The sequence below is a fragment of the Anolis carolinensis genome, chromosome 6 (genome assembly GCF_035594765.1).
Source record: "Anolis carolinensis isolate JA03-04 chromosome 6, rAnoCar3.1.pri, whole genome shotgun sequence".
NCBI lineage: Eukaryota > Metazoa > Chordata > Lepidosauria > Squamata > Dactyloidae > Anolis > Anolis carolinensis.
The window spans coordinates 32,318,617-32,335,172 of NC_085846.1; the positions used below are offsets into that span (position 1 = coordinate 32,318,617).

A 16,556-nucleotide genomic window follows, 5' to 3' on the forward strand; every position below is an offset into this window, starting at 1 on the left:
TTGGCCTACAACTCCCAGAAATCCCAACCAGTTTACCACCTGTTAGGATTTCTGGGAGTTGAAGACCAAAACATCTGGGAACCCACAGGTTGAGAACCACTTCTATAGGCCATGTTGAGACTAATTTCCCATTCCTTGCAGTAGTGGAGAACCTGAACAAGACATGTCCTCCTATGCGTTGTCTATGGATTGACTTATTTCTTTGCCTCATCAATACACTCCATAAGAAGACACATAGGCTCTATCTACACTGCCATATAATCCAGTTTCTGAATCTAGATTATAGGATTTGAACTAGATTATATGGCAGTGTAGATTCATATAATCTAGTTCAAAGCAGACAATCTGGATTCAGAAACTGGGTTATATGGAAGTGTAGATCCATCCTAAGAGCAAGTTCAGGTATGGGTTGCCTTGAAGTTCTTAAAAGTATCCAGTGCGTGGATACCTTGGCCATAATGCTATTGGCTTGCATGAATAAATAGATCAATTATATAATTCTATGGAACCTTGGTGGCGAAGTGTGTTAAAGAGCTGAGCTGCTGAATTTGCAGACCGAAAGGTCCTAGGTTCAAACCCCGGGAGCGGCAGGAGCACCTGCTGTTAGCTCTAGCTTCTGCCAACCTAGCAGTTTGAAAACATGCAAATGTGAGTAGATCAATAGGTACTTCTCCGGCAGGAAGGTAACGGCGCTCCATGCAATCATGCTAGCCACATGACCTTGGAGGTGTCTACGGATAACACCGGCTCTTCGGCTTAGAAATGGAGATGAGCACCAACCCCCAGAGTCAGATATGACTGGACTTAACATCAGGGGAAACCTTTACCTGTATAATTCTAGAAGGGCTTTTATCTTTTTTAACTTTTTGAGTCCATTTTCCCAAAAATGTTTAGATCCACAACACACCACCCTTCCTTTCCCCTTGCCCCATCTTCTGCAGTCACATTTCTCTCTCATTTTCTCATTGCCATCCTGTTTCCCCCTCTTTTCTCTCTTTTTCTTGGCTTCAAGCAGAAAGTCAGAGGGGAAAAATAAGGCAAAATATGATGGTGTTTATAGAAGGAAGCAGAAGTTTTGCCTCTGAAGCAGGATGCCTAAAAGCAAATATCATGAAGTTAGGGGGAAGAGGGTAAAACTAGTATATATACTAATAGATATACGTTGAATTTTACTAAAGGGGAGGGTACCATATAAACATGGAAAGTTACTTTTGACAAGTAATCCATTTTCAGGGTGTCCCACTTGTGTTGTGTTGGATATGGGTGATACTTTTTTGCATTACTTGTGTTGTTTCTTTTCAGTAAAGAGGAGATTTGTTAAGGTCGATGAGACCATGGCATAAAGCTTGGGGGGAAAATTCTCTTTGAATGCTCAAAAGTAACAATAAAACATTGCTTGTTATTTTAATGAAACAACTTTGTTCCTAATTGTATTGTTCTTGAAATGTAGCTTCATTTGATCATAGTGACAACACACAAACATGCAATTTAGTGTATTACAGGTACATTTTCTGTAACTCATTATTTGCATCCTCTAGTGTTTTCTGATGAATTACACTATGTAAAAAAAATTGAAAATAAATCTGTTCCTGGTATGAAAGTGTTATTTCCTGTTTAATTACGTGTTACTGTTGCACTCTAGCACTGAAACACCTTTTTGCAGCACCACACCAGAGCCCAGTAATTCTGTCTATAAATGTTTATTGAAGAAAACAGGTATAAAAGGGGAAAAGGGCATTTTCAAAAGGGTCAGAAAAATAGAAAATACAAAATAGGAATAATTCAATAATGACTTAGTACATTAAATCAAGAAAGCCAAAATCTACAGCGGTACTTAAAACATCCATAAACAAGAAAACAGGAACTTGTCCCAGTAAACCCTTCAAGGAAAAAAAAGGCATGGATCAGAGCAGGAAAATTGAGGATACTTGAATCATAAACTTGAGAGCAGAGACAGACTAGAGAGCAATCCCATATGGCAACATTGTCTCCTGCAAACACCACTTAATTTAAGCCATCCAAGTAGCCATGAGATCATGCCAAACACACCTGGTCTTCAAGGTTTTTGCGCGGATTTTCTCAGAATGTCTAATTAGTCTATTTTTCACTCCCTCCGTTCTCAAGTCTAATCTAACTTCTCAGGAAAATTCCCAATCGGCCGCTTCTCAAGAAAAACTGAATGTTCATTTCTTTCACTTTCCCCAGGAGCCCCCAGTGGCACAGCAGGTTAAACTGCTGAGCTGCTGAACTTGCTGACCGAAAGGTCGGCGGTTTGAATCTGGGGAGCAGAGTGAGCTCCTGCTGTTAGCCCCAGCTTCTGCCAACCTAGCCATTCAAAAACATACAAATCTTAGTAGATCAATAGGTACCGCTTCTGTGGGAAGGTAAGGGCACGCCATGCAGTCATGCCGGCCACATGACCTAGGAGGCATCTACAGACAACACAGGCTCTTTGGCTTAGAAATCGAGATGAGCACCAACCCCAAGAGTCAGACACAACTAGACTTCATATCAATAAAAATCCTACACTGTTCCTACACTTTCAATGGTTGTATAAAAAAGGGAATTTCAGCAAGTCATGGAACCAGGTAACAAGCAACACTTGCAAAAATTCCCTTTTCTGCACAAGTTCTGTTTTCAATCTAGTAACTATATAAAGCAGAGCTTTCCCAACTGTGACTATGTAAAATAAACAATAATAATATATATTTAAAATATAAATGAAAAAGTTTTCATGAGATATATTGGGTCCCCATACATTCTGTTATTACTATTTATATGTGTGACCGTATCTCTTATAAGGGGCTGTTTAACCTCCAGTTTGTTAGTAAAACTGAAATACTGTGTCATGAAACAATGCACGTTTAGAAAGTGTGTGACCAAAATTAAATGTATGGAAATCTCTGCTATGAGGGGTAAAGGTATGTAGTAGCATTTGGGCCAAATGCAGACATTCTAAAAAGCTCCCAATTCCAAGAAAGACTCAGAAGAAAAGGTAACATCTGCCATTATTGTAATTGAATACTTGAATGCCCAGAAAAATAATTTTTTTCCTAAACATCTGAAAGAACATCTAGGTAGTATGACGTATTCAACAGTAAAAATATCTGTCTTGTGAGATGGTGAGATTTCCTTCCATAAAGATTTGAAAGCTGGATGGCTATCTCTGAAGAATGCTAGCAATGAATGTCTCAGTTGGCAGACAGTTGATCTACAAAAGTGATACTCAATCCTTGAACCTCCAGATATCTTCAACTCCTAGATATCCCACACAGCATATTCAATACTGATGTATTTGGGGGCTGAAATCCCAAAAGATCTGGCAGGGCAAAGACTGACAACTATTTGCTTAGATAGCCATTGTACTCTAGTTTTAAGCAATCTCAGGAGTTTTCTTTTGAAAAATTCTGTATCCATGGATCAGTAGTAGACTGCCTATTTTGTGTAAGTGAGGTTCATCTAATATGCTAGGAACTGCGGTGGCGCAATTGGTTAAACCTTTGTGCCGGCTGGACTGCTGACCTGAAAGTTGGGTTGCTGACCTGAAGGTCGCTGGTTCAAATCCGTAAGACAGGGTGAGCTCCTACCTGTCAGCTCTAGCTTGCAGGGACATGAGAGAAGCCTCCCAGCAGGATGGTAACACATCTGGGCGTTCCCTGGGTAATGTCTCTATAGACGGCATATTTTATCACCCAGAAGCAATTTGCAGTATGTTCTCAAGTCTTCTGACATGATAAAAAAATATAAGTTGCTCAAATTGAAAGTTCCCCAGTTTTTCCCCAAAAAAACACATTTATCAGATTTCCTTTCTGAAATGACCAGTGGGGAATACTGGGTAGATCTGAAATAGCTATCCCACTGTATCCTCCCAGATGAAACACAAAGCTAGGATGGGCACTGAAACAGAGCAGGATGGCAAACAGACAACAAACGTTAACTTTGGCCAGAGGATCTATTAAGGCCCAGCACTGCTCTCAGTCCAACCAACTCACAATAAATGATAGACATAAAGCATACATGGCAATTCTTATCTGAGGTCTTTGTGACCAACAGAGAATGTAACCAGAGATTGTTTGTTGTTTATGAGGATGTACTCAGGCTCTGGCACTGTATAAATATGGTGACCCTAGCACATAATATTGTAATTGCAGCATTTCTAGCATAACAAAAATGATAGAACTCAGCAAAACAATACAGACCACAGAGAGTCATCGTCGTCGTCGTCTCACTCGTTCAGTCATTTTCGACTCATCGTGACCTCATGGACCAGTCCACGCCAAAGCTCCCTGTCAGCCGTTGCCGCCCCCAGTTCCTTCAAGGTCGAGCCAGTCACTTCAAGGATACCGTCCATTCATCTCACTCTTGGTCGGCCTCTCTTCCTTTTTCCTTCCATTTTCCCCAGCATCATGATCTTCTCCAAGCTCTCCTGTCTTCTCATGATGTGGCCAAAATACTTCAACTTTGCCTCTAATATCCTTCCGTCCAGTGAGCAGCTGGGCATTATTTCCTGGAGGATGGACTGGTTGGATCTTCTTGCGGTCCAAGGCACTCTCAGGACTTTCCTCCAGCACCAAAGTTCAAAAGTGTCTATCTTCCTTCGCTCAGCCTTCCTTAGAGTCATCGGCTATTGTCAAAATGGGGTTTCTCAGGCTCGCTAAAACAGATCAGCACACAGTTGAATCTTTAATTCTTATTTTATGCCAATGGGGAGGACTTTGAAATTAATAAGAAAGAAAACAGGATGGTTGGTGTCATTGTTTTCCTTAGCTCCTTTTGCAGGGAGTGGAGGTTACCTCTGTTACGGTAAAACGTCTTGCTTTGTTTTAAATTGGCGAATTGTAAACTCTGACTCTTTTTAAAGTGAGGTTAAAATTAAGTTGTCATATATTCTTCCTGTTGCCCTTAAAACGTGGGGCAGTATCTGTTCCTTCCTCCCAAGAGAGAGGTCAGGACAAGGCTGGACTGGACCATCCACTTTGCCCCTGGGGGAATGAATGCCACTCTCCATCCAGGGACAGTCCTGTCACTTTAAAAGCTTCCAGGCAGAACTAGAGGGGAAACCCTGCCTCTCTCCGTACTGTGCCACTGTTCTATCCAGAGCCAAAAGTAGTGAGGGAGAACAAAGAAAGAGATGCCGACTGCAGGACTGGGGACACTACTTTAGACCAGACCGAGGGGCAGGCGGCATCACAGGCAGCAGGTAATGGGTGCTCCAGAAGACAGGCATCAGCTTAGAGGAAGAAAGATTTTTTGGGGGTGAAGGGGGAGACGAAGAGGCATGAATTGTAGAGTGTCTGTTCCTTCAAGTCACCTGTTGATTTTTGGCAACCCCATGAATTTCATAGGGTTTTCTTAAGCAAGGAACACTCAAATGTGGTTTTGCTAATTCCTTCCTCAGATTATATTCTTCAGCACCTGGTATTCCTTGGCAGTCCCCCATCCAAGTACTAACCAAGCCTGCCCTGCTTAACATAGACAGGGTCTTGCATCTTTATTTAAGTGCACAAAATTATATTACTGGCTAATTGTGAGTTTTCCGGGCTGTATGGTTATGTTCCAGAACCATTCTCTCCTGACATTTTGCCCACATCTATGGCAGGCATCCTCGGAAGTTGAGGCGTCTGCTGCAAACTAAGTAAGTGAGGTTTATATATCTGTGGAATGTCCTCACTTATTTTCCAACAGACCCCTCAACCTCTGAGGATACCTGCCATAGATGTGGGTTGGAGCCTCCAGTGGCCTAGGGGATAAAAGCCTTGTGACTTGAAGGTCGGGTTACTGACCTGAAAGCTGCCAGCTTTGAATCCCACCCGGGGTGAGCGCGGATGAGTTCCCTCTATCAGCTCCAGCTCCATGCGGGGACATGAGAGAAGCCTTTGATGGTAAAACATCAAAACATCCGGGCGTCCCCTGGGCAACGTCCTTGCAGACGGCCAATTCTCTCACTCCAGAAGCAACTCCGGTTGCTCCTGAAACGAAAAAAAAATAGATGTGGGTGAAACATCATGAGAGAATGCTTCTGGAACATGGCCATACAGCCCGGAAAACTCACAACAACAGCAGTGATTCCAGTCATGCAAACCTTCGACAACACAAATGCATTACCATTTTCAAAATGCACCTACGCTTAGCCGTAAGTAAGTAAGGAGGTCTTTTTTTAGAAGAGAAGGTGGAAAAACAGAGCCATTCAGAGTCTCCAAAAAGTTGATTGCCACTTCGTCAAATGTGATGCAAGAGAGAACATCTCAGTCTTTGAATGCTCTTATCCAGGGACTGGTGAAATTAGGTACTATAGCTGGAGGTGTAACCATGCTCAAAAATTTCACCATTTTATCATGGTTCAATATTGAGAGTTGCAATTTTGTACGATACTTAGCCTTCTCTGTCAGAGTGTCCTAATGCCACAACAAACTACAAATCACAGGAGTCTATAGCACTGAGCCATTGCAATTAAAAATGTTTTTTTTTCATATCAGGAGCGACTTGAGAAACTGCAAGTCGCTTCTGGTGTCAGAGAATTGGCCGTCTGCAAGGACATTGCCCAGGGGATGCCCGGGTGTTTGATGTTTTACCATCCTGTGCGAGGCTTCTCTCATATCCTCGCATGGGGAGCCAAAGCTGACAGACAGGAGCTCACCCTGCTCCCCTGATTTGAACCGTTAACCTTTCAGTGATCAGTCCTGCGGGCACAAGGGTTAAAGCCTTGTGCAGGCAGGGGCGCTGAAGTGGTGTTATGCTGCTATAATTCTGCAGCATGGCTAACACCTGAAATAAAAAGAGGCTGTTACGAATTGTGTATAACCCAGTATATGGTAAAAAAAAAATGTTGAGATGGGCACATTATGTTAAAAAATAGTTTCCCTCGGGGGAACTTCTCAGAACAGATACAGTGACATTTTCTTAGGCATAGGGCAGTTTTGGATCAATTAAACATCTGCAATGTGCGTCTTAACAAATATATGATTGTTAGTTTGTGATGTACATTGCAAAGTAACACTAACTAGGCATCAAATTATATAAATGAATTGGGGCTACTTCCTTAACATGGTTTTCAGCCCCTAGTGGCACAATGGGTTAAAATGCTAAGCTGCTGAATTTGCTGACCGAAAGGTTGGCGCTTTGAATCTGGGGAGCGGGGGGAGCTCCCACTGTTAGCCCCAACTTCTGCCAAATTAGCAGTTCGAAAACTTGCAAATGTGAGTAGATCAATAGGTACTGCTCTGGTAGGAAGGTAATGACGCTCCATGCAGTCATGCCAGCCACATGACCTTGGAGGTGTCTACGGAAAATGTGGCTCTTTGGCTTAGAAATGGAGATGAGCACCAACCCCCAGAGTCGGACACAACTGGTCTTAATGTCAGGGGAAAACCTTTACCCTTTACCTTAAATTACTTAGATAAAATATAAGTGCTTAGTAGTAATGACAAAAAGGCACAATTGCTCTGCTTTGAAACAACCTGTAATGCAATTAAGAAAAATATTTATTTGTCCAGGCATGGGACTTAGCCTGACCTTTGAGGTATATAATATTTCCTATCAAAATAACACAGAGGAGCAAATTTGGCAAGTGAGGGAGGGGAAGCATGATTATAGAGTATAAAATAATACAAAGTGTGGAGGAAACAGATAGGAAAATGTTTCCCCTCCTCTCGCATAATGCTATAGCCGAGATTCGTGTACTGAAATTGAATGGCCAGAGAGTCAGGACAAAGAGAAGTGCCACAGATAAACGGTGGGATCTGCTGCTCTGAGACATGGTGATGTCTGCCAAGTTTGTCTAGTCTTTGTCCTGAAGCAGCAGGCAAGGAAATTAACTTTTTGGCTCCCCCCCCCCCCCCCCCGGCAAAAAAGCTAATATAAGATATGGAAGGTCCAAGCTTAAAAAAATATGTTTCTCCCAATTTCATCTGATTGTCATCAATCATGTTATTTTGATTTCTAAAGCTAAGTCCCATTCTGTTATTAGGGAGTCAACTGCCTCTGGCAGAAGATGTGTGGAGGTCGGTGAAATGTTTTGGTCGACAGAAGCATGTGCAGCATTAATTAATGGATAAATTAAAAGCTTTTGTGAAGCCAGGGGTGCTCATCTGAAGAAAAACTGTCTGATCAACTTCTGGCATTCACTTCTTGCTTCTTCTGCAAGTATTTTTTCCCTATATCAATGGTTCCCAACCTGTGGTCCATGGACCACCAGCGGTCTGCAAAAACTAAAATGTGTTCCATGGCCTCACTGTTACGACACCATTGCAACGAGACCAACTGGTCTCGCAAAACCCTCTTATAGTGATGAGGCAACAGGGATGTCAAGAGGGAAGAGGCTGACTATCCAGAAAAGATGTGACAACAAGCCTCCTCACTGCTGCTTCTCCTCTTCCTCCCACCCCCTGAGCGGAGCCGTTCCATGTGGCACCTGGAAGCAGGGACGCCTTGGTGTCTTGGTTTTTTGGCCTATTCCTGGGTTTATTTGGGTGCTGATTCAAAATATTGCATTGAATACACCACATCAGCTGTAGATTATTAAATATGATTTTCTATGGCAAGCAGATGGCAACTACTGGGTGGCATACATTCTGTATCAGAAACTAGAGCTGATGTGGCCTATCCAATGCAATTTTCCAAATCAGCACCCCAAATAACCAAACCAACTCTAAAATTGAGCCAAACTGATTTGTAACCCTTTTGGTACTAATGCTGGAGAGTGGTCCCTGGTCCAAGTGGTCCCTAGTGAAAAAAAGGTCGGAAACCACTGCCCTTATGCAGTGCAGCGTCAGATGTGACAGAAACCACTGCTGTTCCTGATACAGATGCATAGAAGGGTTAGCTTCTATCAGAAAAGGCCACTTCTTTTGTATCTTTGGATTAGTTACTGCTTCAAGCAGGAAGCATACTGAGAAGAGGGATCAATGCTACAACAAAAAAACTCCACAACAAGTGACGAATCCTTAGGATACACTCTAATAGTAGCTCTTACAGAGGCAAGAATGCAGCATGCGTCCAAATTTAATTCTGAAGATAAGCATGTCTCAGTTATCAGACCTTTGACAAAGGCTGCTAGGTATTCCATAAGTTCATTTTCTCTCTCTGCTCAATCCTCTGTGGGAAGGTCCGTCCCTTCCTGATATGCCAGTTTGTCCCTGCAGACATTCACATAGCCAGCCTAGTCTAGCCTGAATTGTCTGATTTTATCAGTCCCCCCTCCAGATAACTCAGCAGCACACATCACACATCCCGCACCATCCCCACCTCTCAAACCCACTCTTGTTACCTCCAAGGTCAGGCCCTTTTCACAGCCTTTTCAGAGATGAAACGGACTTGCTTAGAAGGTGGGAGGAAGGAGGTGATGAAGAAGACCTCTTCAGTTTAAAAGTCAAGAAGTCACTGGCTGAGATTCAAAGGACCAAAGGGAGAGGATTCCTGTCTCATCATTGCTTGCACTGGTCATCAGTGAGGAAGAACCAATTATTATCAGTTTAGTTTCCAAGTCTACTCTTTCTTTATGACTGGTGTCCTTTGTGGCAACCACTAAGGCAAGGGTCAACAAACATTTTGACAAGAGGAGGCACAAGCTGTATCCAATGCAAAAGATAAGAGACAATGGTTGAAATCAACCCTCCGCATTCAGTGGAGTTAACCCTGCAAATTAAAAACATTGCAATTTCTTTACCTGAGACAACACCTCTCTAGCAACCTCTAGATCAGAGCTTTCCAAATTGTGTGTCGGGACACATTAGTGTGCTGGCTGCAGTGTGTAGGTGTGTCACACAAACCTAATGAGAAACTTCTGCAATAGTATTAGGAGGAGGGAGCAAGCTTGTTTTCTGCTGCCCTGGAGACAAGAACGCAGAACAATGGCTTCAAGCTATAGGAAAGGAGACTCCACCTGAACATTAGGAAGAACTTCCTAACTGTGAGAGCTGTTCAGCAGTGGAACTCTCTGCCCTAGAGTGTGGTGGAGGCTCCTTCTTTGAAAGTTTTTAAACAGAGGCTGGGTGGTCATCTGTCAAGGGTGCTTTGAATGTGATTTTCCTGCTTCAGTTTAAGTTGGTGGAGAGTGGGGTCTAAATGACCTACCACTACTAATACTACTATTGTTATTCCTAATACTAATAATAATAATGTCGTTTTCATTTTCTGCTACAGCAGCCATGGGTGAGTGGGGGTTCCTGAGCTCCCTTCTGGATGCGGTGCAGGAGCACTCGCCCATGGTGGGCCGCTTCTGGCTGGTGGTGATGCTTATCTTCCGCATCCTGATCTTAGCCACCGTAGGCAGCGACGTCTTCGACGATGAGCAGGAGGAATTTGAGTGCAACACCAAGCAGGTTGGATGCAAGCAGATTTGCTATGACTTGGCCTTCCCCATCTCTCACTACCGCTTCTGGGTTTTTCACATTGTGGTGCTCTCTGCTCCAGCTGTCCTCTTTGTCATCTACTCCATGCACCAGACCACTAAGATAAACCGCAACCTGAAGGAGATGGAAACAAGTGAGGAGGAAGCCAATCGGGCAGTGCAGAGGGCTCAAGCACAATATTGCCTCCAGACCAACCAACGCAGCCAAAACATCAAGACATTCTACATAGTCAATGTGGTTGTGAGGATCTTGGCTGAGATCGGCTTTCTTGTTGGGCAGTGGATGCTGTATGGCTTCCAAGTGGAATATCAGTACATCTGCAAGCATCGGATGTGTCCACACCTCATTGACTGCTTTGTCTCTCGCCCAACTGAGAAGACCATCTTCATCCAGTTCTATTTCATGGTGGGACTGGTGTCAGCTCTCCTCAGCTTGGTGGAGCTGGCTCACCTTTTGTTCAAGAACCGGTGCCGGAGATGCCGCACCATTGCTCCTCCTCCTACTGCGGCATCGTACGAACAGCAGGACAATTGGTCCAACCAGAAACAAGAGAAATCTCAGCACTTCCTGGCCCCCGTGGATGGGGGACACAATGGGACACCTTCTCATGAGCAGATACCCAACCATTGTGAGCCCAAGGCTCCCTTCCATCATAAAAGCTCCGCCAAGTGCAGCAGGTCGTCTCGCTCCTCCACCCGAGCAGACTTGACAGTGTAAGGCCTGGGCCAGTTAGTGCTCTTCCTGACTTATTGTTCCCTGGATGAGCTGGACTCCTCCGGGGCTGGACTCTACCACTTCTCAGCCATTGGTCCAATTATGCAGACCTGATATTTGAAGGTCTATCCTTGTTTGTAATGGGATTTGCTCCCATGATATTTGTAATTCATGCTTCTTTTCTTTCATATATGTGTTTCAGAGGGCAAAGTTGTTATGATGCGGGTTGGTAAACGGCCAACCTCAGATGTTTGGAATAAAAAGAATGAAGGAGGGAGATGGCTTTTGCGGTGCTGTGGCTTACTCCTGTCCAAACAAGAAATCGTCCTGTGCATTACCACAAATGAGACGGAGAACATTCTGTTTGAAGTTAAGCGAAACTCATTATTGACAAATGTTAAACAAGCTGATTCACTAGAGCAGGAATGTGCAACTTGTGTCCCTTCAGATGTTGCTGAATAACAATTCCTTAGCAAGGATAACCAGTGGCAAGGGATGATGAGTGCTGCAGTCCAATCCCATCTGGAGGGACCCAAGTTGGATTAGTTGAGCTAAAAGCTGTGATTCCCACTTTGTGGACAGGAGGTTTGTGTAACATGTCTATGAAATCTGTTAATGGGAATAATCAAGACTTTGCCTGAAGCATCCATACTTCTATAGTGCAAGAGTCTCCCAGCACTTTTAAGACTAACAGACCTTATTTATTTTAGCCTGAGCTTTCACAGGTCAAAACCTACTTGCTCAGATACACTGATGGAATACAAAGGGAGCTTAATCCATGGAAGTGCAAGCTAAAATCAATAAAGCAGACTTAAATGTTCTATCAGAGTCTTTCCACCTCTACAACCTTACTTCCTTTATTTCATACTGAAACAGGCAAACTTGGCTAATGCTTTGAAAATTGCTCTTATAGAAGAAGCGGAGTAGATGGACTGCTTCTGGCAATTCACTATGTAAGGGCATTGTGTCTTTCAGAAAAGAAAACTGTTCATTGATGCTGGATGCTTCTTTAAGCGTAGCTAAAGTAAAAGCTTGAGCTATCATGTGTTTCAGATTGTTCACCCAGTACCTTCTAACACAGTCGTGCTCAACCTGTGGGTCCCCAGGTGTTTTGGCCTACAACTCGCGGAAATCCCAGAGAGTTTACCAGCTGTTAGGATTTCTGGGAGATGAAGGCCAAAACATCTGGAGACACACAAGTTGAGAACCACTGTTCTAACTGGTTGCTCAGATTTGTTTCTGGCTGCTGGAGGCTTGACTACCTTGGGTAATGTGCTCCAGCTATGTTGGACTACAATCCACATTGGCTAAATACATTAAAAGGGCACCAGTTTCAAGAAGGTATGCTTATGCACACATTCTGCAGAGTCCATTGTAAACGCTGCAAATCTGTTAGTAACCATGTGAGTTAGGATGCAGATATTAATACGTTTGCTCCATGCAGTCATGCCGGCCACATGACCTTGGAGATGTCTATGGACAACGCTGGCTCTTCGACTTAGAAATGGAGATGAGCACCAACCCCCAGAGTTGGTCACGACTGGACTTAACGTCAGGGAAAAACCTTTTATCTTACCAACCTACTTAAATCAGTGGTTCTCGACCTGTGGGTCCCCAGGTGTTTTGGCCTACAACTCCCAGAAATCCCAGTCAATTTACCAGCTGCTAAAACGTCTGGGAATTGAAGGCCAAAACATCTGGGGACCCACAGGTTGAGAACCACTGACTTAAATCCCAGATTTTGAACTTGGAAAGTGGGAAATGCTTCTTGTTGGTCAGTATGCTAAATCAACTATTTAGGGTTCATCTTCTACACTGTAGAGTTAATGCAGTTTGCTACCACTTGAACCTCCATGTCTCAAGACTATGGGATCCTGGAATATCTAGTTTGGTGAGGCAGTGCTCTTTGGCAGAGAAAGCTCAATACCTTGTAAAACTACAACTCCCATGACTTCACAGCATTGGCGCCAAGGTGCATTAATTCTACAGTGTAAATGCACCCCTATTTAAGTATATCTAACTAAGTAACTTCTCCTAGCCTGATGTGCACACACCTTAATCAGTTGGAAATATCATTCACCTGTGCGCCATTCAGCCCTACAATGGATCTCCTCCTCCCAATGCAGCTGATAGCCAGTAAAGTAGATTGGAGTAGAATTATGATTAATTATCATCATTGCCATCATCTGGCAGAAGTATCCCAGTGGTGTCTCCCCTAGGAAGCATGAATACAGAACAGGTAAGTTGTCTATACAACAATCTTCTAGCATACTTAGCTAATAAACTGTTGTTGTTATTATTCTTATTAATCTTTCAAGTGTTTGTGGATGCTTCTGTTTAGTCTTATCAAAACTATTACCACCATGGACTAAAAATAGAACCACTGTGTGCTTGTCTAGCCAAACTTGAACTAATCTACTCAAACCTTTAGCACAGTTCATCAATACTTTCCCACTCCCACCCTCTTTCCAAAAAGATAGTTATCCAGACTATTTTTAACATTTCCAATAGTAAATGTTCCTCCTCCCACTTTGGGACTTTATTTTCCAATTGTTTTTATACTGAATTCTCTCTCTGTCCCATTTCATAAATTGCTCCACTGCAAACCTAAAAGACCTTCTGTTTACCTGGTTTTATGGCTCCAGTCAACAATTATCTTCATTTTTTAAAAAATCCAAAGATAATTCATGTGCATTCAAGCACAATTTAAAATTTTCAAACATTCAGGCATTGGGTGCATCAGGTTGGATCTAAACTTAGTCATATTTAGAGAAAACCTACTGAGGGCCCTTCCACACAACCATATAACCCAGGATATCAAGGCAGAAAATCCCACAATATCTGCTTTGAACTGGGTTATCTGAGCCCACATGGTCATATATCCCAGTTGAAAGCAGAAAATGTGGGATTTTATTCAGCTGTGTGGAAGGGGCCTGATATCTGTAGGTCTTGGATGCATCTATATATTTTTTATTTTATGATGATGATGATGATGATGATTAATGGTTAGCTGCTTTGAGTCTTTGAGAGAAAAGGCAGGATGATGATGATAACGACAATGATGATGATTTACCTGCTCTCTCCCATATAGACAATGCTGTTAGGTGGATTGGGAATTGCTTCACTAAAGGGTGCTTTACCAGTGGTTCCTTTTTAAACTGGAATGTATCAGGTGTCTCTCTTGAGCCTAGTTTTATTCAACATCTTTAACAATTACTTGGATGATGGAATAGGAGGCATGTGCTTTGGGATCTATCAAATTTTCAAGTGACACCGAATTGGGAGGGATAGCAAATACTGCAAAGGACAGGATCAGTATCCAAAATGATCTTAACAGATTAGAGAGCTGAGCAAAAACTGACAAAATGAATTTCAACAAGGAGAAATGTACAGTACTAAATTTAGAAGTGAAAATTATTTGCACAGATACAGGATGGGTGACACCTAGCTTGAAAAGAGGACGGGCGAAAGGGATCCAGGAGTCTTAGCAGACCACAAGCTGCACCTGAGTTAGCAGTGTGATGCAGCAGCAAAAAAACCCCAATGTGATTTTAGGCTAAATCAATAGGAATCAAGATCGAGGAGATTCCACTCTATTCTGACCAAAGGGTCAGAACTCACCTTGAATACTGTGTCCATTTCTGGGCACCACAATTCAAGAAAGATATTGACAAGCTAGAATGTGTCCAGAGATCAAAGATCAAATGATCAAAGGTTCTCTTTCTCTGGAGTTTTTGAAGCAGAGGCTGGAGGGCCATCTGTTGGGGTTGATTTGATTGTGTGTTCCTGCACGGCAGCAGTTTGGACTTGATGTCCCTTGGGGTCTCTTCCAAAGTCTACGATTCCATGATTCTGTGATATTCTACTCTGACCTCTCTCCTTCATTAGACTGCCTATTTGACTATGCACAAGAGATTTGCAGAAAAACCACTTGTTTTACCTATTTCCTAAAGAAAATCAAGTTCATTTATTTTCCTAATCAACTCTATATTTAGGAGATGGGAGTGGTTGTTGTTCAGCTTCTGCCTTGCCAATTGTTTATGCTACTGGGAGGATCCTCTCTTGTCACCCACATTTCTGTAGTCTAGGGCATATGTGTCAAAATCAAGGTCCGCAGGCCGAATCTGGCCACCATTTATTTAATTTATTTATTTATTTACAGCATTTATATTCTGCCCTTCTCACCCCGAAGGGGACTCAGGGCGGATCACATTACACATATAGGCAAACATTCAATGCCTTTTAACATAGAACAAAGACAAGACAAACATAGGCTCCGAGCGGGCCTCGAACTCATGACCTCCTGGTCAGAGTGATTCATTTGCAGCTGGTTGCAGCTGGCTTGCTCTCCAGCCTGCGCCACAGCCCGGGCCATGTCATTTATGTGACCCTCCAGGTGCTGAACTACGATTCTTGTATTCTTCATCATTAGATGTCATGACTAGAGCTGATGGAAGTTGTGATATGTAGCATCTGGAAGGCTGCATTTCTGTTTAGTCAGGATAATGAGTTTGAATTTAGATACAAGGCTTGTGGATATGACGTCTGATTTTAAAATGTCCTTTAAACCTTTCCCCAACCTCAGAGCCAGAAGTGTTATTGGGTTGCAATTCCCAGTATCCCTAGTCTGCATGGCAGATCATCGTAAATGATAGTTGTTTTTCAATAACATCTGGAGACCCAAATTAGGTAAAAACTTAAGCACACCGACCACTCTGTATCTATGAATTCTCCATCCATTGATTCAACGCCCCTGTGAAGGCAACCATAAGGCTGATGTGGTCTTCAATACAAATGAGTTTGCTCTAGGTCTACACTCAGCAGCAACTCTCATAGATTTCCATTCCACCAGGTTATACAGAACCTTGGCTGGTGTCCCTTGATTTCCAACCCTAATAAGGGAAAGTGGAATCATTTTATTTACACGTGGTGTTGGCTTTATTTTGGTTACCTAAAAATAGAATCCCTTCCTTTCAGTGGCCACTTGACAGCTTCATTTCTACCCAGCGCTCGGCTTTAGACTATAGGAACAAATACCACAAAGAAAAGTTCCCCAAGCGTGTACGCAGCTTATTCTTCTCTTTTGATAAAAGGAATAGTTGCAACCTGTCCCTTTGAAGATAGGAAGCTTTATAGATTTTCTTCTCTTTAATAGCTTATTTTTATTGACAACAATATCTTCCACTATAAGTAAGAAGACTGACAGGGAAATGTATTGTATAATTCTATAATTTGGGGAAGGGATGGAGGGTTGGTGAGATAAAAGGAGAGTTTTGGATTATACTTATACCATTATATCATATATATAAATAAAAATTTTAAAATAAAAGAAGATAGGAAGCATTAAATCCCAGCTCAAAGCCATCAGCCTTTTCAGCCATGGAGTGCGGGAGATCACTTTTCATCTAGTTTCTTTTCTTTAAAAAAAATCATAATAAGTCTATCTTTAAACAGCTGTTCCCAAACTTTTCAGTCATAGAACCCTTCAGAAGG

The 16,556-nt window shown here is 42.6% G+C and overlaps 1 protein-coding gene across 2 annotated transcripts; it reads left to right on the top strand.

The window, feature by feature from the left end:
- The first annotated feature begins 5,018 nt into the window (after window positions 1-5,018).
- gjd3 (gap junction protein delta 3) lies at window positions 5,019-11,340 on the top strand. Of its 2 annotated transcripts, none has more exons than XM_003222567.4 (2): window positions 5,019-5,200; window positions 10,144-11,340. In XM_003222567.4, the coding sequence occupies exon 2, from the start codon at window positions 10,146-10,148 to the stop codon at window positions 11,064-11,066; it is 921 nt and encodes a 306-aa protein (XP_003222615.2). In that variant the 5' UTR covers window positions 5,019-5,200; window positions 10,144-10,145; the 3' UTR covers window positions 11,067-11,340. The 2 variants fall into 2 exon arrangements, with proteins under 2 accessions (XP_003222615.2, XP_008111579.2); XM_008113372.3 differs by having other exon boundaries at window positions 5,020-5,200; window positions 10,141-11,340.
- The last annotated feature ends 5,216 nt before the right edge of the window (window positions 11,341-16,556 follow it).

Coding starts and splice junctions, on each gene's coding strand:
- gjd3 (XM_003222567.4), top strand. CDS start 10,146: ATGGGTGAGTGGGGGTTCCTGAGCTCCCTTCTGGATGCGGTGCAGGAG.